This window comes from Paroedura picta, chromosome 3, assembly GCF_049243985.1.
Source record: "Paroedura picta isolate Pp20150507F chromosome 3, Ppicta_v3.0, whole genome shotgun sequence".
Lineage (NCBI taxonomy): Eukaryota > Metazoa > Chordata > Lepidosauria > Squamata > Gekkonidae > Paroedura > Paroedura picta.
The window spans coordinates 128,030,019-128,053,396 of NC_135371.1; the positions used below are offsets into that span (position 1 = coordinate 128,030,019).

General features: G+C 44.9%; 1 protein-coding gene across 4 annotated transcripts in view; it reads right to left on the reverse strand.

Annotated features, from left to right (window-relative positions):
* Positions 1-23,378, reverse strand: part of MGAT5B (alpha-1,6-mannosylglycoprotein 6-beta-N-acetylglucosaminyltransferase B) — a 280,817-nt gene that overhangs the window by 148,792 nt on the left and 108,647 nt on the right. For 2 of the 4 annotated variants that reach the window (XM_077327653.1, XM_077327655.1), the window contains exon 3: positions 11,737-11,881. The exons of the other annotated variants lie outside the window; for them this stretch is intronic. In XM_077327653.1, the coding sequence (XP_077183768.1) occupies positions 11,737-11,881 (145 nt within the window). The remainder of the gene's footprint in view (positions 1-11,736; positions 11,882-23,378) is intronic. 4 annotated transcript variants of the gene reach the window in all.

Below are 23,378 nucleotides of genomic sequence, written 5' to 3' on the forward strand. Positions count from 1 at the left end.
GTGGGACATTATGACAGGGGGAGTGGGACAACATAGGGAGAGAATTAAGCTTTTCTTTCCCCAGCAGTGCACTTGTGATCTAGTCAGCAGATCTGATCATAAAACCCCAGCCTTGCAACTAGCTTAGCTGTAGAGGTCTGTACATAGGCTAATGTTAAAGGCATAGGAACAAGGTGTGTGTGTGTGTGGGGGGGAGCAGTGGTGATCTTGGTCATGTATTCATTGTGTACACTGACCTATGTCTCAAAGACATCTATTCAGAAACCTTTGGATAAACCAAAGTCAGCTTTTAGCATAATTCTAGTCCGTCAGCAACTGACATCCAGGCTGTCAGGGCTGGTAGTGAATGATGGTCTCTTTACTATCACTCCCAGCCATTCTTCACCCTGTGCTAGCCCAGAAACTCCTGCAGTGTACTATCACTGCCTCTGGATGAGTGCTGAGTTTCCACCCAGGCAGCCGTTGTTTCAGAGCTAAGTGATCAATTGCACAACCACTCTGAGGAGCACCTTGAGGGCCCATTCCCATTCTTCTTCATGAAGGTGCATTGAAAATCTGAGCCATTGCAATTTGATTTGGGATCTGCATTTAAGTCACTGAGCCCCTGCAGAAATCAATTTTGATAAAGTGGCATTGCAGGCATTGCTCTGCTCCAAGTGCCAGAAACAAGAAAACAGTGTGCCAGTATTATTCACACTCAAAAGGTTCCCTTGAAATTGATATCATTTAATTGCGTAACTGTATACCTGAACACGGGAGGGAAGGCAGCATAGCACAGCCCAGTCTCATCAGATCTCTGAAGATAAACAGTGTCAGTACTTGGAATGGAGGCCACCAAGGAAGATTGCAGAGAAAGGCAACCACAATCACCTCTGCTGCTCACTTGCCCTGAAAGCCCCTTGCTGGTGTTGCTAGAAGATGGCTGTGACTTGACAGCCCATCTCTCACATACACATGCCTGAACACCAAAAGAATTAGAATTTATAAATAAATGAATAAATCCCTGAAGAAAGGGACCAAAAGGTGTCAAATATAGGACTATTTCATGGAACTGGGGGCGTTCAAGAAAAAAAAGGTGACAGGAACAGGAACTGGGATGGCTAGAGTGAATCTGCTGGAAAACTCATGATGATGCTTCAAAAACATCTTATAAGATGTTTATGAATGCTTAGGACAGGCTTTCTCAACCAGGGTTTTGTAAAATCTTGGAGTTTCCTGATAGTCCTGGAAGGGTTTCCCGAACCAACTTGTTTCCATCATAATGATCATATGCCTACCCCTCCTAAAATGTTCATTGATGGGCCTAGATGAGGTGGGAAGGGGAGGGGCTCCAGGTGGGTATGTACACAGCTGTGCTTCTCAATCATATTCTGCATTTTCATGAAACTTCTGGGGTTTCTCAAAGTCTGACGAATGTTTCAGGGGTTTCCCAATGGTAAAAATGTTGAGAAAGACTGGCTTATGAGATGGCAACAAAGACTGCAAAAAATTCCTTCAGAGTAGTTATTGTTCAGCTAAGGCTCAAACAGGACTTCTCTAGATGCAGATTCTGTCAGACTCTGAATCTGAATAATTTCCCTCCAGCATGCTAAACAGAGTGCTTGGAGCAGCCTTTCACTCAAGCTCTCTAAGACCCATTATGCATTGAGGGGAAGGTCCGTGATCGAGGCGGGATGGTGCCAGCGGAACTCTCCGAGAATGCACGCCGGCGGCAGCAGCCAAGGGCAGGTTGGATGCTGGCCGCTGAAAAAGCCGAGCCAGTGAAATGTGGAAGAAAGCGAAGGCTGCCAGCCAGGCAGGGCGCAGCCACACGCAGCGCCAGCGTGAAAGCGTGCATAAGCGTGCAAGGGAGGGCCCTGGCGGCAGCCAATGGAGCCCCAAGGCCGGCCGCCAGCGCAAATAGCTTACTGGCGAGGCGCAGCCAAAAGAACGAGCCGAAGGGAATGGGGACTTCAACACTTGGAGTCTGGCTTTCACGCAAACTTTTTAAAACTTTAAAGCAGTGGAACCACAAGCAACAAAGCCTCACCCTTCAACGTCCAAAAAAAGAGAAAAAGAAGGACGGGAAACAGTGAAGGATGGTTTAGAAAAAATCCAAGTAAAATAATAGATTTAAAAAATAAACAAGCAGTCATAGAAACAAGTTCAAAAGAACTAAGGATGAATAAGTTAACCATGTTTTTAACCCACTCCAGAGAAACAAAGCAGAAGGAAGGAACCTTTGGTCCCCTCACTTACCGCCAGGCCCAAACAAAAAAAAACTGTACTAAAATGCAGGGTTTATATGTCCTCCATACACTGAGTAAGCTACCCAGTTTGGCTTCTATTGATCTGCAGCCTAGTGCACCATCTTCTTCCCCTACTTCCTTACCATAAATGCAATCGTGTTTTTCTTGTGATTTTTACTTTACAAAGGACCTAAGTGTTCCAAACTGGACTGGGAAAGGCCTTGGTGAACTGCCTTGGTGAACTGCTGGCATCTATAACTTAAAAAGGGCAAGTTCCCCCTCCCTTTCTTTAGCTGGTCCTAATAAAAAGCCTTTGCATTATTTTTCTTTTTGATGAAGAGATGCTGGTTTGGATCTACTGGAGGATTCCTGCAGAGGAAGGATTTCTTGTTGTGCAGTGCAACTTTCTTGTCTCTTGGGAAGAGGGAAATGAGAAAATCGCACTCTGCAGGTGGAAAACTCTTCCTTTGTGGAAATGCTCCGGCAGATCCAAACCATTGTTTGGGATGGAATGATCCTTCAGGAGGTTTGCTAATCAACCTTGGGGGTAACTATTTCAAGTCATCAACCAATCAGTGATCAGATGTATGGCCATGTCCTTGAAATGGGGCTGTAGCTCAGTGGGAGAACATCTACTTTCCATGCAGAAAGTATCCAGGTTCAATCCCTGGTTTCTCCAGTTAAAATAATTGATTTGTTGGTGATGTGATAGACCTCTGCTTGAAGTGAGACACTGCCCATCACAGTAAATGGTACATATTTTGACAGACTAGTCAGACTCAGGATAAGGAACTTCATTTGTGTTCAGGCAGCATTGCCAGATCAAGGTGCTACTAAGTGCAGATGGGAAACGAAAGGAATAGCTCTGTTGAGATGGACCTTAGCAATCTTAACTATCACCACTTTTTTGTCGGGAGGTAAGCTACAAAGTGCATGTGAAGAAAGAATTAGAGTAAGGCTCCTTTCAAGGGATTAGCCATCCTGGTTTTGGGGCCAGTTTTGTTTTTCACTGTATAGATAGCTATTGTATCACACTGCATGCAAAAGAGTATCTTTAGTACACCCCTACTGCATTAATTTTATCTCGGCAATGCAATTAAACATATGAAGATAAATAACTGGGAAAGTTGCTCATTAAACACTTAGCGCTTGATACTACACAGTGGCTGCCATGAATTTCTTGAGTTATGTGAAATAGCTGTCAAATTTTGCAGCATCCAAATTCTGGGAAAATGGCCAAATTTAGTAAAACTTTATGTGAAGACAGGACTGCAGAACACTCCAGTTCCTTTAAAAGATTGGCAGTTATTTGGCAAAGATTTCTCAAAGAAGCGCGAGCCCCTTTCCCAGTGAGCAGCTGTTGCTAATTGTGGACTGCAGGCATGACCCAAGGCCCTAGTGGGATCTGACCCTAGGACTTTGAGAAGATCGGAGAAGGTACTAGCCCTTTCACTTTGGCCATTTCAATCCAGCAGTGGTTCACAAGTGGATCTTGCCATTTCACACAGACCATTACCGCACTGAGGACTCACTCAGTTGTCATGTTGCGATGCTTCCTGGTTTTAAAGTTCAGCATCGCACCTTGGACCATTTCCGATGTCTGCATTGGGAGCTTTTGAACCCCTTTGCCATCTGTTTGCCCACAGTTTGAGCCCGCATATTTGTCTTCACACTGAAGCTGAGGGAAATGAAGTGGAAACATCCCGGCAGCCTTTCTTCCCCATACACACTTGTCCATCCTGATGAAAGCATCCAAGCATCTGCTAATGCCATTTTGCTGCCTCTGAACGCCCCACCCTTCCATGTCTGAAATTGTGTTGCCTTTTTTGAAAATCAACCACAACTGTATTATCTTTCCACTTATAAAAAATAATCCTCCACTACTACATGTCTCCACTTCACCAATTCCACTATAAATAAATTGTCCCCCCTCCTCCACTGCCACCCAGGTGGACACGGACAGCCTGAGAGTCTTCGCCAAGCCCCAAAGCTTTGAGTCAATGCTGAACCGAAAGTCATCCAATGCTGAACCACCGGACTAGACACTTGGTGGGCTGGCATGCCCTGACATGCTGTCTCCATTGCAGAGATCTGAGGCGTCAGAAATGGGCGCTGGGCAAAACAACCAGTTCTTCCAAGGCACATAGCTCACTTGGAAGAGGGGACATTGCCTACTGGGGTGCTCCTCAGACTCCTTGCCTCTGATAGAGCCCGGGGCACTTTGGGTTTCCTCTGCCAGCACCAGTAGTTGACTTCTCTGTTTCCCATGTTCTTGGATGAGCGCTCTAACTAAGTCGTGGGCCCTATCTTGTACGAACATACACGGGGCCAAAAGAGGTTCAAATAAAGCTGAGAGCCAGGGCAATTGGGCTTGCCTCCAACAGGCATGTGATGGCAGGTGGGGGGGATGATTATTTAATAGTGAGATCATGTTATAATGCTATTATGCTTGATCCCCCCCCCCAAAAAAAAAGGCAACACAATTTCAGACATGGAAGGGGGGCGTTCAAAGGCATCCAAATGGTGCTGGCAGATGATTGGCTGCTTTTGTCAGGATGGACAAGTGAAAAAAGGGTGGAGGAAGTTGGAGTGGTTGCCAACAGAAGTGACGCTACAGTGGGGTGGGAAGAATGCTGGACACAAACTGGAAAAGCTGTAATTTCCAGTTTCTGAATTGATTCATGCCCCATAAGCTCCTGGTTCAAATAGTGATAAACAGATTTCTGAGGATTCCCCTTGCTGAGGGGCAACTGAGGAGGCAAAATGGGTTGTCACTAGAAAAGGGGAATTTAAATGTGGAATGGACGAAAAACTCAACCCTATGTCAATGGAAATCCAAGCCAAATCCCTAGTGTGAAAACAGTCACAATAAAATCTAGTAGCAAAGTGCATTGAAAGTGGATTGAAGATGCATTATTTGTTGTGTTTGGAAGTGATATTTGCCAGATCTCAAAAGCTAAACAGAGTTAGCCCTGGTTATTATTTGAATGGGAGACCACCAAGAAAGTCCAGAGTTGCTAAACAGGGGCAGGCAATGGCAAATCACCTCTGTTGGTCTCTTGTTTTGGAAACCCTACACAGGATCCCTGTAAGTTGGCTCCAACTTGACAGCGCTGTCTGCCACCAATATTCTCTGACTATGGTTTCCAACCTGCTGGTGGGGCCTAGAGATCTCCCATTCTTCACAACTCCAGTCTACAAAGATCAGTTCCCCTGGAGAAAGTGATGAACTCTATGCCATTTTATAATGCTGAGATCCATCCCACTTCCCTTTCCAGGCTTTACCCCGCCCACCCCCCCAAAAAAAACTACTGTTTCTACATTTCCAAAAAAAAGCAATCTTGCAGTCTTACACAGCAGTGTTATAACTCAGAGTTTTAAAAAATTACATTTAGGACACTTTGGGGGGAAGGGGGAAGATCATCAAGGGTGCAGAACCGTGGAATTGTGTAACAAAAACAAAGGTGCAAGCAGGCACCATTTTGCAAAAAACACGTTTTGAAAAGGAGAAGGGAGCAAAGCATGATGGGAGGTTGCCTCTGTCGGACTCAGCACAGAAAACATGTTGTGATTTTCAGACTGGGAAATAACGGTAGGAAAACTCAAATGAGGAAACACTAGAATTGACTCACAGTATCTAAAGGAAATCTAAAGCAAGGCTAAAGCAAGGTATGTATCCTAATGAAGAAATGGTCTTTGTGTTTCCTTTTTTTGGAAACTAAATGGGCTGCAGGAGGGAGTGGTACATTTTAAAAAGAATGCCAGATTAGCATTTATTATTCTATGAGCAAGGGCTTCCATGCAAAAGAAAGGGATGGACAGGGAGAGCAGCTGACTATACAGCTCATCAGTTAGTTGCTACCAACTTAATCAAAGCATAACTTCAAAGCCATCTGCAGTTGCATTAAGAAGGAAATTGGCTTCCATCTCTTTCAAAAGCAGGCTTGGTCTATTGATCTGGAATAAAGCCAGGGACCAAAGGTCTATTATGTGCTTTGCTTCTTCTTGGGGCTTAATGGTGCCCATTGGAAAAAGTAATGGTCAGCCAAAATTGCTCAGTTTTATTCCCAAAGGGAAAAGAAAATAAGATACTAGGGGGAAAAGCAAGACTGGGCACTGCCATGGATTTAGAATGTATAGCTTGTGATAATAGGCAGTTTAGCACCTTCAGAAGCTCTCTAGGGAGCTGAACTGAATACAATGATAGTTTTCAGTGGGTTCCTCCCCCCCATTTTGAATTCTGTTCCAGCTGAAGTGAATTTAACCTGTAAACATCTGTTAAAATGATACTGACTCCCAATATTTGCTGAACATTCAATATTTTATATCAGTTTTGGTATCTGAAGTCATCTGATGTCTGGGGGACACTTGGATTCCATGACGGTGCTCTAGGACAGTGGTTTTCCGGTTGCAGATCGCTGCCAAGGGGTGGGGGGAGAGGGCAACCCGGGGCCCGTGCAAGTGTGCATGTGCGGACCTGCCACGCGAGCACATTTCCACCCCGTCAGGCACAAACACATATGCGTGGCAAGTCCGTGCATGCACGTTTGTGCTGCCGGCATGACGGAGGTCACGCTTCCCTCTCTTCCCCCCTCCCGCAGCAAGAAGCTTGCCGGGCTGCAAGCTAATAAGCCATTTCGGCGGCCAATTTGCTCGCGGCCTGGTGAGCTTCTCTCTGCGGGCAGAGTGGGGAGAGGGAATCGAGGCCTGCTGCTGAGGCTTTTGCAGCCTGGCACTGGGCCGCAGACCGGGAGTTGGGGACCAGTGCTCTAGGACAGTGGTCCCCAACCCCCGGTCCGGGGACTGGTACCGGTCCATGGATCAGTTGGTACCGGGCCGCATCTCCTCCTCGTCCTCCTCCCCGGCTGCTGCCTCAGGGGCTGCCCTGCCATTCTGCCGCCAGCTCACCTTTGGTGCTCTCCAGCAGCCGCCGTGGCAGCACCCCCTTATGGGTGGTGGGAGGTCAGGGGCGCTGGCGGGATAGCAAGTGGAGCAGGGGCTCAGGTGGCAGCGATGTCCCTCGGCAAAAGACTACACCCCCCGCCCCGGGCCTCAGTAAAATTGTCAAACGTTGACCGGTCCCCAGTGATAAAAAGGTTGGGGACCAGTGCTCTAGGAGATCCTCAAGTCATGGAAAAAAACAGAGGAGGAGCAGTTCCCATGCCATCCAGATAACAAGGATTGCCAGGCTCCAGGTGATGACTGGAGATCTCCAGGAATTACAATTCGTCTCCAAGTTATAGAGATCAGTTGCCCTAAAGAAAATGACTACTTCAGAAGGTGGACATTATGACCACTGAAATCCCTCCCCCTCCTCCAGATCTCAAGGCTCTTCCGAACCCAAAATCTAGCAACCCTACAGGTAAGAAGAGATAACTCAGCTTCCTAGAAATGAGGGCAGTGAAATGTCACCTCAGGGGCAGGGTCTGGAATCTGCTGCCTCCTCTTAAGAAAAGCAGCAGTGCACAGAGCACCACCAATAGCCTCTGAGCTTCCAGGTCACCTCAGACCAGAAAGCCAGAAAACCCATGTAGCTATTGAGAACCAACAGCTAACTCCTAGGAATGGTTGAGTGGCTTTACTTCCAATGTAAAATTTAACCGCATTGCACTCTGCTTTCTAGCACCAAGGAATTTGGTCTTTGTGTCTATATGGTAGTTTTCAGTTGAATACAAAGTTCAGTTTCTGTGTGATGCTTGACTTTTGCTATTCTTATGAGCAGCAGTAACATATTTTCCCAGCCTCCTTTCCACCTCTGTTCTGCTGGCCTCCGGGTTAGGTAATTAATCAATAAGGAAGGTTAGCTGTTCCCAGTGCAAAATCACTTCCAATGGCATCCATTTTATATCCAGCAGCATCTGATATTCTATACATAATATATAACTTACTCTTGTAAGTGTTCCTCTCAGTAGCAAAAAGAAGCTTTAAAAGAACAGAAATTCTCCAGCAATAGAAGGCAAGAATGTCAACTTTGGGTTAAACCAATCATCCGACGGTGACCTCCAGATTAGACTTCTGTAACTTGCACTATGTGGCCAACCTTTGACTCTGACCCCAAAATTGAAACTGGTACAAAATATGGCTGCTAGGTTCTTACTAGAACACTTTGGAGAGCCCATATCCAGCCAGTGCTGAGGCAGTTGCATTGGCTACTGGTTGAATTCCAGATCCAATTTAATCTTTAAGGCCATCCACAACCTGGGTCTGAGGGACCACCTGCCTGCCAATGCCCCCCCCCTCCCCAAGAGTGCTCTTTGAATAGCATCAGGCTGGTTGTCCCTATGATGGAAGCACTAGGTGTTAAGTTTGGGTCTGTGTGGTATGGGGTGGGGGTTCAGTGGAAATCCCTGTTTATACACCTGTGGTAGGTCTCAGCAGCCTTGTGGTTAATACTCATTAATGGAGCTATCTTTTATGAATACAATCCTTTTAGAAGCCATCATATCTGGGCACCATCCAACTGTGACATTCAATCCAAAATTTGCAGATCTCTGCTGCAGCAGTATTTGGTCAAACTATAGTTCCAACTTCTATTGGCCATACCTCTGCAGGTGAGTTTGAGGGCATTTCCGCACATCAGAAAAAATAGTGTTACGCCAGCTGAATGGTGTAGCGCTAAATATTATCGTACCTCCCAGCCCTTCCTCACCTTTTTGCTGTCTTGCTCTTGTCTGCTGCCTTTTCGCGCTTCTCACACACCACAACTGCTGCTGGAAATGGCAGAAGAGAGCAACGCACTTTATATGCGACTCTCTTCTGCCTGTCAATCAATCCAACAGGTGAAGACCAGTCAGCCGTAATAAAGTAGAAGAAAAAAGTCAGCTTGAGACTTTTTTCTATCAATCCAGGCAACCAATCCCTTTCTTCCATGTTTTAAAGATCCCGCGATGCCCACTTTTTAAATTTCATACTTCTCCGTTTGAATGCATCTAATCACAGATGCATAGTGCTTTTTGACCACCACCCCTTATGCAATCACGAGCCTTGATACTTAAAAAAATTAATCTCATTCCTGATTTGGTTTTTTTTTGGGGGGGGGGGACTTTAGAGAGGTATGCTTTGTGTTACAACTTTAGGAAAAAATTATTTCTGGCATCGCCTGCCTATTCGTCTGCCTAATCGTTGTTCCAGGATGTTAGCCGTTTTAAAAAAGACATTCCTGTTCCCTGGAACAATTGGAGAGGGAGGCGGGTACAAGTGTGGGACATGGCAGGCACCTTTAACACGTTTGAGCCTCCATACCTACCCTCTGCTGGTTGCCTGATAGTTGCTCTCTAGTAGCTGGTGCTAAATAGGTTGGGAAATCCACTTTATGCAATTCCCCAACTAGTGCTTTAAAATGGATGTAGCCGGCTGGTTACTGCCCAGATGGAGTGGCTGGAATATAACATCTACGTAAGGTAAGCATTTCACTACATTTAATGGGTGTGGAAATCCCCTGGGTTTTATTAGGGTGAAATTCAAGATGCTATTAAAACCTACAAAACCAGTCTGACCAGAGATCGAGAGAAGAGAAACAAAAATGAAGGACAGCATTAGTTCAGCAATACCAGCAAGTCTTTGAAAAGCTATTGGCTCTAATCCTAAATAAGTCAGGAGTACTTAGGTCAGTTGCACTTAAATCCTAATGAAATCAGAAAGACCAGTTAGGTATCATGCAACATTTCACTGATCTCAATGATTTAACACAATCAGTTTCCCCTGGACTGGAATCATGGTCTATGACCAGCCTAAGCAAGCGAGTATATTTGAGTAAAAATAATATTTTGATGTGAAGGAATGGGAACACAAAGAGAGTGGGTTTCTTTTGATTAAGTAGCTGTGGTGTTAATTGCTTTGGATATTAGCTTTGTTCCATGACAATGCCACCTTTAAAAAATAACTTCTATTGTTAACTTCTGCACAGTCATTGGGAAGTAACCATTCACCTTCTCAAGAGGTAGATCAAGTTGAAATGAAATCAAAGCTCCACGTTTTAAAATGAACAGTCAATCTATCTTACACATTAACTGACGTTTTGATTGCACTTCCAATCTTATTGTTTTAAATGCAGTCTTTTTAATATGATAATTATTCGTTCTTTTATGACACTTCCATTTCCCATCCATACTAGCGGCTGTGTGAGGGTACTTAAAGGTACTTAAAGGCACAGTCTACAGCTGAGCCCTGTCAGATCCTTCTGGATGAATCTTTTTATTGGAGCTTAGAAGGACATACTTCTGGATGAAGCAAAGCGTGCCCTGTTTGTGCTTGGTATAATATCAGAAGGAGATACAATGCTTGGAGAAAACAATATTTGTTAGAATATCAAGGAGAATATCACTGGCAGTCTTCAAGTAAAGGTTGGATACACACTTTTCTTGGATGCTTTAGGATGCTTAGGGCTGATCCTGCGTAGACCAGGGGATTGGACTAGATGGCCTGTATGACCCCTTCCAACTCTATGATTCTATGAGAATATTACCATAATTAGCAGAGGGCACAATGGCTAAAAGCTATAGCAGAAGTCATGTGTTCCTTGTATGTGTGCAGATAAGAAAACAATGAAGTGAGACTTCTTATCTTTTCCATCTACTTGAATTATCCATTTCTAGATAGGATAGTAGAGAGACAGAGTTTTCTTTTCTTACTAACTAGAATGGAGAGAGATGCAGGAATCCATCCTGCTGTCATGGTACCCAAGATGAACAATGTGTATGTGAGAGAGGGGAGGAAGAAGCAGAAAGTTCCGTGAGAATATCATATCAGTCTACATACAAAGGGACAGTAGTACAACAGAGATAGGAAGGATCTTCTGTTTCCTGCTCTGTCTTTCTAACTCTTTGATAGCCCCCGCTGGAGTCTGAAGCTAAGAGACATTGCAAAGTCCTTCACTTCCAACAATACTATTGTCAGCCTGGAAAAATTCACTTACTTGGCCATTACTGTTACTGATTTCATAAACATATTGTGTAGATGCACCTCCCACTTAGTCATTCTGTTCCTCCGCCTTCTCTACTTACTGTGAGCAATACTGAAGTCTCACTTGCTAAGCAATTAAGAGAGGATGGTGAGAAGAAAGAACAAGGAAGAAATGAGTCTAGTGGGAGTTCAAGGCAGTTTGTTGTTTTAGGCCACCCTATCTCGAGGCTGGGTGAACACAATTACGGCTACATCCACATGTGGGGAAGGAATCTCCTGAGAGTTACAGAGCATGTGTGGCTTGTCATGCTAGTTATAAAATGGCTTGGGGGAGAAGAGGAATATTAGTACCTTTGGTTTCTGGGTACAAGTGGTAGGGACCAAGGACAGGGTGGTGCGTAGGAAGGCTGTCACTCCCCAAATTTGCCACTTGAGGTGACCTTTCATTGCATCATTAGAACCAAAATCTGGTTGCAACAGGGAACACATTCATATGGATTCATGCAGCAGCTGGCATAATCAATTCACATGGGGAACTGCTAAGGAATGAGGGATCCTCAGTTAGTGACTCCTGGATCCACGTCTCAGTCCCACTGGTACCACTGACCTGTCTATTGGGAAATGAATCTCTTCCACTTTCCGGAAGTCTGTGCTGTTCTCCAGCCTGGCCAGCACATCCATCCTCTTCACCATCATCTCCAGCATATCACTCATTTTCCTCAGCACCCCTCTGGACTCGAGCGCACCCATCACTGCAGCCACAGGGAAAGGCAAAAGAAAGAGGAAGAAAAGCATATTCTACAGTGGTGCTCAGTAGACAGCAGAGATGCATTCAAACAGAGTAGCAGACTAGGAAGAAAATTGTTTGTTATTCTGAAAAGGATGAAAGTTAGCAGCATTAGAGTCCAGGGACAGAATGAGGGAAGCTACCTCAATAATTCTTCTGGATGAGGTTCAAAAGTGAACCACCTCACTCCTTGAAAACTCATACCTGTCCGGTAGCCTCTCTCCGACTCCCTTCCATGTCCCTTCCTTGGTTTGCAAAAGATCCTCTGTGGAGAACTCTCCAGTGGTCCCACACGCACACACGCATGCACACACACACACAATACACACACAGAAACTGTGTGTTCCCATGCTTAGAGCCAGATGGCCTCAGGCCACAGATGTTTAGGCTGTCGTATCATATTTAGAGGTATTAGTTATCATCCTTTTTTTCTTTGAAGATAAGACCTATTCTGTGTGAACTGAATAATATATTGTTGGAGATGGGGGCATTTCTCTCTGTAACATGTCCTTTGAACTCTCAGGTTTTTGTATAAAGCATCACATGGCTTTCCTGCCATGCTGCGCAAGTTCTTTCCTGCAATAAACTACTGGATCTTTTTGCCTAAAGTTCTAAGTTTGACTATTTGTGGGAAATTTACGTAGGTACAGGATAATAGCTTTACCATATAATGTCAGTGATTCAGTGTTCCTTACATTTAGTCATGTCAGCAGCTTTCATTGCTTAATATGTTGCACTAAGGTTTGCATAAGGCTGAAAATGTGGCACACCAAGGCCATTAATTAACTCAGTGGTAACTCTGCTGTAAATGTGTTGCTACCTGAGTCATTGACCATGGACATGAGAGTAAAGCAGCCATTGGTTGTTTTCATCTGTTGCTCCCTCCTCATTTTGCTAGGAACCTTCGGAGTATTTTTAGCCCCCCCCCCCTCCAGGTGAAGCAGCCTTTAACTGTACACCCTTTAAATTTAATCTTATCATATGCATTTTTGTTTTCTTGGGAGAGGGTACCGCTAATTATAGCTTTGGGACTGAAAACTGAACACCAATTTTGGAGTATCTGTTTTTGATGATCAAGCATGAGCAAGGGTAAAATACAAAGTGCTCTGCATACTTTGGACAACTGTGCCAAAAAAAACCCCACCATCCCAGAATTTTGGTAGTCCCAACTTCTCATGCAAAGGAAAATGGGTTCATTTAGGACAGAATTAAAAATAGCTCTGAACAGATGGCAGTCACAGGGCAGTATGTAATCCATATCCATAAGGGCCTATACGAAGACTAATCCATCTTCCTTCCTTTCACCTGGGCCCATTCCACACATAATGTACTTTTCCAGTGCAGAACAGGAAAATCTTCTATAGTGCATTGAAAGTGCATTATCCAATGTGTGTAGAATGGGCCCTGGTAATGCACAGAATGGTAATGCACTTGTGGCGCAGAGTGGTAAGGCAGCCGCCTGAAAGCTTTGCTCATGAGGTTGGGAGTTCGATCCCAGCAGCCGGCTCAAGGTTGACTCAGCCTTCCATCCTTCCGAGGTCGGTAAAATGAGTACCCAGCTTGCTGCTGGGGGGTAAATGGTCATGACTGGGGAAGGCACTGGCAAACCACCCCGTATTGAGTCTGCCATGAAAATGCTAGAGGGCGTCACCCCAAGGGTCAGACATGACTCGGTGCTTGCACAGGGGATACCTTTACCTTTACCTAATGCACAGAAAGACATTTACAGAGTCAGAGGGTGGAGAACTTATTCCTGTTGTGTAACAATTTTTTTAAAAAGACAATTTGCTCGTTTCACTTTTCTTCTTCATTCTATTCCTTTGGCCTCCTTTATAAAAAGAACATCCTATTTTCATTTCCAAAGCAGCAGAAGGTTAGTGGACAAAAGAAACAATCTATGGCTTGCAGGCACACCATTATGCAATGCACATTTTGTAATTGCTAATCACAGAACTATTACCTAGACTTGTACTTGTGAGGAAAGTATCATTCTGGGATCCAGGGGACAGGTTCTCTCAGCTGGATTCCAGGTCGACAGCGTAACCATTTTTACAACATTCACATACATATTAAGGCTCCAGTATTAGTGGGAGCTAGACGGAGCATGCATATTGCTTCCATTCTGCAGACCCTTCATTGATAGCCCATTGGTTCAGTGTAAGATATTTACTACAACATACAAGCCCTTCATGGCCTTGGCCCCACTTATTTGCAGGACCTCTCCCTGTGTTTCACCATGTCAACTTGGCTCATGTTAGCAGGGTTTTTTGCAGGTGCCAGCTGCAAAATCATCCACTGCTTGTACACATGCATTCTCCATTGTGGCTTCCGCCTTGTGGAATGGCCTGCCTAAGGAGGTCATGGAAGTCCCCATTCTCCTGGCCTTCTACAAACTATGCAAAACTGAACTATTCAAGAGAGCTTTTCTGCAAATATTATATGACTGCCCTGTACAAGATGGTTTGCAAGCATACTCGGATACATGACTTGGGACTTATAGTCTATATCAGTGGTCCCCGATCTCCGGTCCGCGGCCTGGTGCCGAGCCACGAGAGCTTAGGCAGTGGGCCGCGGCTCCCTCTCCCCGACCCCCCCCCACAGTGATAAGCTTGCCAGGCTGCGAGCAAATTGGCCGCCAAAGCAGCTAATTAGCTTGCGGCCCAGGAAGCTTCTTGCTGTGGGAGGGGGGAGAGGGAAGCGTGGCCACCGGCACACCAGCGGTGCAAACGCGCATGCGCGGACCTGCCGAGCATGTGCGTTTCCGCCCGACAGGGGTACAGAGCCGCTGCTCATGCGTTTTTGCGGCCCCGCCGGGTGCAGATGCGCATGCACGGCAGGTCCACGCATGCACGTTTGCACTTGCCTGGGTTGCCCTCTCCCCCCACCCCTTGGCGGCGGTCCGCAACCGGAAAAAGGTTGCGGACCACTGGTCTATATTGCTATGTATGTATAGCTTATTGTAAGTAGAATTTCTGTATTATATATTTCTGTACCATTTAACGTGTCAGGTAAATACTTATGCTATGTTTCAGTTCTTCCTCATGATACCAGACTTCTAATACCTTAATGCAACAGCTTAATTCTTCTGACATGCAGAAATTGAGCAGGTAGTCTTCCCCACTCCCTATCTATTTTTCATCTCAGCCCAGGAAAAGTATCAACCTGTTTCATTTCTGCATTTGAAGCTGCTCTCCAAGGCCCAGAAGCAGAGCATAGCAAAGCCATGGGAGGCTGAATAGCTTTCAGTTCTCATCAAACTCTGACTCACCCTGTGAATGCATAAACGTTTTCAGAGGTGGGTATCAGGACAGCCAATTGCATAAACATTGCCCAGGCTTCTGGAGGCCTTGTTCATACATTAATTTTTGTTTCTTGCCCTCAGCTAGTCTAAAGGTTCAGGGACAGGAATGGTAACAAACACAGCACAATTCAGTACTGAACAGAACACAGCTCACTGAAAGCTGCAGTTTAAATGAGACGTTAGAAAAAGAGAAGTTGAAGTAAGGGAAAGAGGGAAATGGATCAATTAGTGAAGAAAATACATACTCAACAACAGGAAAGTTAGATAGTATCGTGCCTTCTGTGCTGTTCACACAGTATACCTAAAGATATGAATTATTTATACTGAATGTGATTTGGGGCCAAAATACAGAGTGCAGAAAGAATCAATATGCACATTCCAGTTGTAAGCACAGAAATGCCATTCAGAGTTCTAAATCAGCTCATAGATATTGGGCAGAGCTGCCATGACCAGACTCCCTGCTCCACGAGTCCATATCCTCAGATACGTTACATGAACAAAGCATTGTTCCCTTTGGCTAATCACAACTGGAGCTGCTATATTTTTATGGAAGGCAGAAATCAGCAGGCAAAGCTTTCTCCGTTCATGTGAAGGAAGTAGTGCCTACTGAATAGCTCCTTGTTGTTCAAAGCCTCTGCCGATTAAAAAAAAAACAGTAGCGACTCTAATCAACTTTTATTTCTATTTTTAAAACTTAACTTCTAAGCATTCTGCACACCATCTTCCATGAGTATTTCTTGCAAAAGATCCACTGCAATGAATGGGAACTATGTAGGGCAATTAGGTTAGTCAAGAGCCTATAATGCAGTAAACCCAAATAGGCAGTCACCTAATTAGTCTGGTGAAATTAGTTTAAAGGAGATGCTGTGTGTGTGTGGGGGGGGTAACTGGAATCTACACCAATGTTTACAGGGACTGTTCCCTTAAAGAACTCTCAAAATAAACAAGTCAGATATTTGATTGGGAATGCTTTTATTAAGAGAAAACAAGGGAGCACAACATACACAAAACACACTGAAAACCCACACAAAGCTAGCTAAGAAGTAATCTGGGAGGAGAGGAGAGAGAGGATTTCAGGAAAGGCAATATTACCACTCAGGACGTGGTAGGTCTGCCATGAAGAGGTCTGCGGGGGCAGCAACAAAACAACCAGCATTTCACAGGAAGAGGAGGCAAGCAAGCCCACAAAAAGTGGGGGTAAGTGGAGAGTCCAAGAACACATACAGGACTAGAACAAAATGTTACTTGAGGTTATGCTGAAGTATCCCCCCAACAATGTCTTGACATGTTTCTCAGGGGTGGACATTGACTTTGGGAGACACTGGCATTTTTATTACTGGCATGCAAAATTGTTTCATTTTTCATTTCATTTTGTAAGGGTATGCATACTTGTCTCATTTTTCATTTTCTTAAAGTTATTTTTTTTACCTTTTCCCATTTCCAAATTTGGTTTCTGTCATGTTTTCTTCTTATTTCCCCTGGCTTCAATGAGATTTCCTAAATTTAATGACCTTTTCCAAATCCTACTGTTTTTAAAAAAAATCTGATTAGTTGCAATAATTATATGGAGGATTTTTTTACATTTGTGTTTCTGATTACCTAATGCCAGGATGCATATCTCCGGTGTTCACTCTCAGTTAGTTCACATGGATGGTGGCAGAAACATCAGTTCTTCACCATTGGCCTTCTTTAGAAAGCTCTTTGGAGCCTGGAACTGGCACCATAAGTGACATTGGCTGAGAGCAGCTCCTTATTAATTATACAAGGGATGTGTCTCCAGCTGATGGGTGACTGCTAACCTGTAGCGCTAAACACAGCCATTGTTTGCACATTACTTTATTTTGTGTTTGTGCTATAACAACTAAAGCTGGACTCATTCCCAGGGATTGGTGAGGGAGAATAATAGCTTCCAGCGTGCAGCATATTTTTTAAAAAGCCTGTGGAGAATCTGAGACTAACCCCTGAGACAGAATTTTATTAAAGTCCCAGTTCTGCCTCAAGTTTTACTGGGGGGTTTAGTGTAGATTCTGCGATTAACAAAACTCAAAGGAGAACTGCAGAAGAAGCAGAAAGATATGAAATGGAGTCCAGATGGCAGAAAAAATGGTGGGCACCAGCAGCAGAATGGGTTTGTTATTACACTACTGAACAAATGCCCAAAAAGCTGCACTATGCAATCCCTGGAAAACTGATATCTAATTGGTTGAGCAGATCTGAATAGTGCAAATAAGGAATGGATGTTCTCTCTACATTTTCCACATTCCAACTGAGGAACCTACTTGCAGGGAACATCTGCAAATTGGGGGCTCCCTAAGAATTATAGAAGAGTGAGACTGTAAAATCTCCCCCCTAGAATTCTATGATGTCCCAAGAGCTTGTAATCATGAATCCCATTCCCCGTCCCTTTAAGTGAGTCTCAACTGCAGTCATCATTTGGTGGCTCCTGGAAAAAATTCTGTTCCCATCAGACTGGGCTTGTGGTTGTTTTTTCTCTTTTACACTATCACACTTAAAGCTTTACAAGACAAAATCATGGTCACAACTTCTATATGGAAAACACTTGGGATGGGCTACTTCTTGTCCGACTCTTTTGGAAAAAGTCCAGTCAAAGTTCTTGCAAGCAATCTTACAGGTACCTTGTTGTGTCTCAAAACCTATGGTTCATTTAGAGACAGGCATGGGGAGGGTGGAGGCCAGAATACACTTGATATCCTTTCATTTGTGGTTTAAGATAAATCTTGATAACCAGAACATCCTTTCATTGATAAGATTAGATTTTTATCAGTCCATTTGGTCCCCCACAGTTCAAGCTAATGTGACGAGGCTGGGTTTCTCACCACATGAACCTGGGCAGAATCCAGTTCAAAAAAGTAGTCTGTCAGAATTCCCAGATCTCTGCCATATATTTTGCTGGAATGTAGAGAATGTAGATTTAGTGACGACCAATAAATGTGGAGTGTTTTTATTGCTGAAATTGTCTGCCCTGGTCCTGTCTTTTTTGCAGCCTTCCCCCATATATAAGGTGACCAGATTTTAAGACTGGTAAAGAGGCACACGATTCACCGGGGATTTGCCAACCTCCAGGTATAGCCTGGAGTTCTGGAATCACCACTCAAGCCTGCACAGCTTGGAGACACTGGGGGTTTGTCAACCTCCAGGTAGGGACTGGAGATTTCAAAGGGTGAATTGAGTTCATGAGCGACACTGACAGTATTTTGAAACAAGGGTAATTTACCAGGATTTGTTGGAAATTGATGCTCTCCTGTTAAGAAGTTCCCTCCTTAAACCTTTTATTGAGCCTGCACAGATTCATTTGGTGTTCATATGATACACATATGCCATACAATAAATAAATAAACAGAAGAAGAAGAGCAGGTTTTATTATACCCCACTTTCACAAAGCCCCAAATTATGCCTTCCTACAATATCCCAAGAGAGCTCTGCTCTGCAAGACCAGCTCTAAGAGAACTGTGACCGTACCAAGGTCATCCAGCTGGTTGCATGTGGAGAAGTAGGGAAAACCCAGTTCTCCACATTAGAGTCCACTTTTCTTAACCTCAACACCCAGCTGGCACCAAGGAAGGTAAGAAATGGCAAACCATCTCAAATTATCTCTTGCCTTGAAAAACCTTACAGGGATGCCTTAATTCGGCTGCAATTTGACAACAAAAAATTCCTTTGTAGGTCAGATTAATATGCAAAGGTCTGCTTCATTCTGAGAAATTTCTTTTCGTGCCACTTACCCAAGGGGCATGGGAAGCCACCAGGAGCTGCAGATGCACATCTCCGTGCGCTCGCTGCTTTAGCCTCGCTCAGTTTTCTCTACCTGCGCATCCAGCAGCAGGGAGTTCCACCGGCTAATGGGCCAGGCGGCAAAGCGGCTGCCCTTGGCATCCTCCCCCCCTCCCCGCCCAATCCCAGCAGCAGCATCCCCTCGGGGCGAAGCAGCCCAGGAAGCCGGAACGGGTCGCGGCGCTTGCATACCCAGCCACCCACCAGGCCGTGGTAGTGCTGCTGGCACTCCAGCACAGCTGCGCTGACGCCCCAGCCACCGCCACACATCTCGCTCACTCCTGGGCTGCACTGCACGCAGCAGTCGCAAGTGTTGCACAGCTTGCCCAGCGGGCAGCCAAGCTGGCAGCAGGCGGGAGCATGGGGCGGGGAGTAGTTGAACTGGCCAAGAGCGGCCCAGAAGAGTGCGGCTGAGAAGAGAGCGGCCAGCCAGGCCGAGCACGGCCATCGCAGGGCAGAGGAGGCTCAGGACTCTGGTGGGGGGGGGACAGGGAACCTCCAACTGAGGGCAGGGAGGATGCCAATTGAATCTCTTCCCCCCACCCTACCCCCAGGGTCCAGCATGACCGCTGCCCCCGGGCGCAGACCTGTTGGGAGGCGGTGGTGAGCCACGATGCACCAAGGACAGGCTTTACAGGTGGCACGCCTTAGTCCGGGCTTGGGAGTCTGGGGGGGGGATGGGGAGGCTCACCAGCGCGACGAGGACCAGGGCAGGCAGAAAGAACCCTATGTCAGTGTGTGCACGAGGTGAACTTATGGGTCCTGGCTGAAGAGTGCATTGCTTTCCTCGCCACCTCGCATGCCTTCCGCCTCACCCTCGGTCCCCTCGCTACATGTGCTCCTGTCCCTCAGGACCAGCCGAGCAAAGAAGGCGAAGTCCAGGTGGCAGCCTATCTAGGCACAGAACATGCATGGGGCAATACTGTGGCTTGAGCTCAGTGAAGGTGGGTGGCGGTTGAGCTCAGTGAAGGCGGGGCGGCCAGGGGCGGCCAGAGCCAAGAAGATAGAACTCCGGATGCCATTGCGGGACATTTGAACAGTGGTCTGGGATGCAGGACATTTTGCTATAAGTTGCGACCATCCTGTAAGAATCAGGACACGGTCGCATTACCCATATATCCTGCCTGTGTTCTGGGAGTATCAGTAAATGTCCTTGGCATCCCTGTGTTAGGATAACAGCAGGCCCCTTTGTTGAGACTTTGAAGTGCCTCCCACCAATTCTGGGATTCCCATGAGAGGGAGGACAGGCTGGGGACAAATATTGAACCTGTATGATTCCATATCAGTTCTAGCAAAGGTTTTGTTCTGGTTGTTCTTTTGCTTTCAATTAAATCAGTCTTTTGCAACAAGTCGTAGAATCATAGAATAATAGTTGGAAGGCACCTCACGTGTCATCTAGTCCAACCCCCTGCACTGTGCAGGACACTCACATCCAATCGCTGTAATCTACTGTAACCTGCCATCCCTTTGCCTTGATAGAATCAGCCTCTCCGTCAGATGGCTATCCAGCCTCTGTTTAAAAATTTCCAAAGATGGAGAACCCACCACCTCCCAAGGAAGCCTGTTCCACTGAGAAATCGCTCTGTCAGGAAATTCTTCTGGATGTTTAATGGAATTTCTTTTGAATTAATTTCATCCCGTTCATTCTGGTCTGTCCCTCTGGGGCAAGAGAGAACAATTCTGCTCCATCCTCCGTATAGCACCCTTTTAAATACTTGAAGATGGTTATCAGATACCTTCTCAGTCATCTCCTCTCTAGGCTAAACAGACCAAGCTCCCCCAACCTTTCTTCATATTTCTTGGTCTCCAAACCCCGCGCCATCTTTGTTGCCCTCCTCTGGATGTTTGTCAACATCCCTCTTCAACTGGGGTGCCCAAAACTGAACACAGTACTCCAAGTGAGGCCGAACCAGAGCAGAGTAAAGCAGTACCATCACCTCCCTTGATCTGGACACGATACTTCATTTGATACAGCCCAAAATCCCATTTGCCTTTTTAGCCACTGAGTCACACTGCTGACTCATGTTCTATGTATGGTCTACTAAGACTCCTAGATTTTTTCACACATCCTACTGCCAAGACAAGTCTCCCCCATCATATATTGATGTATTTGGTTTTTCCTACCTAAATGCAAAACTTTACATTTGTCCCTATTGAACTTCATTTTATTCAGTTTGGCCCTCTTCTCGAGCCTATCAAGATCATCCTGTATTCTGTTGCTGTCTTCAGTGGTGTTTGCTACCCCTCCCAGTTTAGTATCATCTGCAAATTTAATAAGTATCCCCTCTAATCCCTCATCCAAATCATTTATAAATATGTTGAACAACACAGGCCCCAGGACAGATCCTTGGGGTACTCCACTTGTCACTCTTTTCCAAGAAGATGCTGAACCATTAACAAGTATCGTCTGGTACCCTTTGTCAACCAGTTATTGATCCACCTGACAGAATTAGGTTCCATACCACATTTTACCAATTTGTAAACAAGAATATCATGTGGAACCTTATCAAAAGCTTTACTGAAATCCAGATAAACTATGTCCATGGTTGAAGATTCATCATTTCTGGGGCAATCTGTACAAACCTTACATGGTCAAACAGAGGCTGGAAGACATGGAGAGACAATATGATCTTCCAACGAGCATAAATACTCCTTGGTTCCAGCTTTCTACTTCACTTTTAGATTACTGATTTACTGATTTATTTTTATTCCTTTATATCATACATTATAAATTTTATTTTGATTCCAATATTTTATCCATAATTATGAAGTGACCTTTTTGAATGCTGACCTTGTTAAAATATTTTACCTTTAGTCTATGGCCATAAATAAACTTGATCTGATCTACAAAATTATACTGGGAAGTCCCTTGAGTATGGAAAAACCCTGTGGGAGGCCTGGTTCTACTGGCTTCGTGATTGGCATGGGTACCAGCCACTTCACTATTTGATATAGTGATTTTAGAAAGATGTTATGCCCTTTCCTACACCAACTCTCATTGGCAGCAAATGTTGCTGGAGTGTTAATTGCCCTCAGAGTGGTGCCATATAAAGAACTACAACGTATTTTTCAGTTCAGTGATTTGAAAAACTATTACCATTGGCTGGCTGATGTACTTTGCAATGCCTGAGGACTCCAGAACAGTGTTTACTGTTGGTGGACTGGAGCCGAGGGGTAGCTGAGTCTCATACCAAACTTCTTTATGCACACAATGCATAGTTATGATTGTATGGAGCAGGTACCATGTGAACTCTGAATCATGAGTAAACTTTGATAATGATTTCTACTGTACTGGCACTTCAGAAACTACTGACATATGGAAAGGATATTTTACTTGATTCGGAAGATTGGTTGTTATGGAGCGGAAGCATCAGCTGAAAGGGCAGAGTAAACCAGTCTTGAAAATCTAAGTCCTGTGTTGAAAAAAAAATTAAATCAAGACAATGGAGTCCTAAATAAAATGATCTTGAATTCTCTCCCCTGAAATATTAAAAGGGAGGGACTGGACATTCCTTCTAGGAAGACTTCTTCATAATCCAGGAGTTGCCATCAAAAAGATCATCTCTCATGTGCCCACCAGATAAGCTTATTTGTTTGGTGGGACAGTCAGGATGGCTTCTCTGTGTGATTTGAATGCCTGGGCATAGACATAGTTGGGAAGATGTAATAAATGTAATAAGCAAACAAAGAAACACACAAATAGATGGTCCTTCAGGTACCCATTCGCAAGCCACGTAGAACTCAGGAGCAAATGTGTAGCCAATGTAATCAGTATAATATCCGGGTCACACAGTCACAGCAGCTGGCCCCAACAAGCAATCCTGCTGCAACATTCTGCACTTGCTGCAGCTACTTAACACTCTTCAAGGGTAGCCCCAGGTAGAGCACATGCAGTAATCTAGTCCAGATGCAACTAGGGTACAGATCATTGTGGCTAGATCTAACTGAACCAGGAATGGATGTACTTAATGCACCAGCTGGAGCTGGACATAAGCACTAAGAACCACCACCTGGTTTTCTAAGGTGACTGCTTTGTCAGGCAGTATTCCCAAGCTGTGCATGTGGCTTGGCAAGGGGAGTATAACCCCATCCAAGACAGGAGAGATTTCCATTTTCTGGTCTGGCTTTCTGCTAACTCATGAACCTATATTTTGTCCGGATTAAGTTTCAACTTGTTTACTCTTCTTTCCAGCTCCAAACACTGGTTCAGAACATCAAAAGTATCCTTGGAAATGAGTGGAAAACAAATGTAGAGTGGATATCATTTGCATATTGGTGACACTGCAGCCCATACATCCTGATGATCTTTCCCAGTAGCTTCATATAGATATTTAATAGCATGGCGGATAAGATCAAACCCTGCAGAACT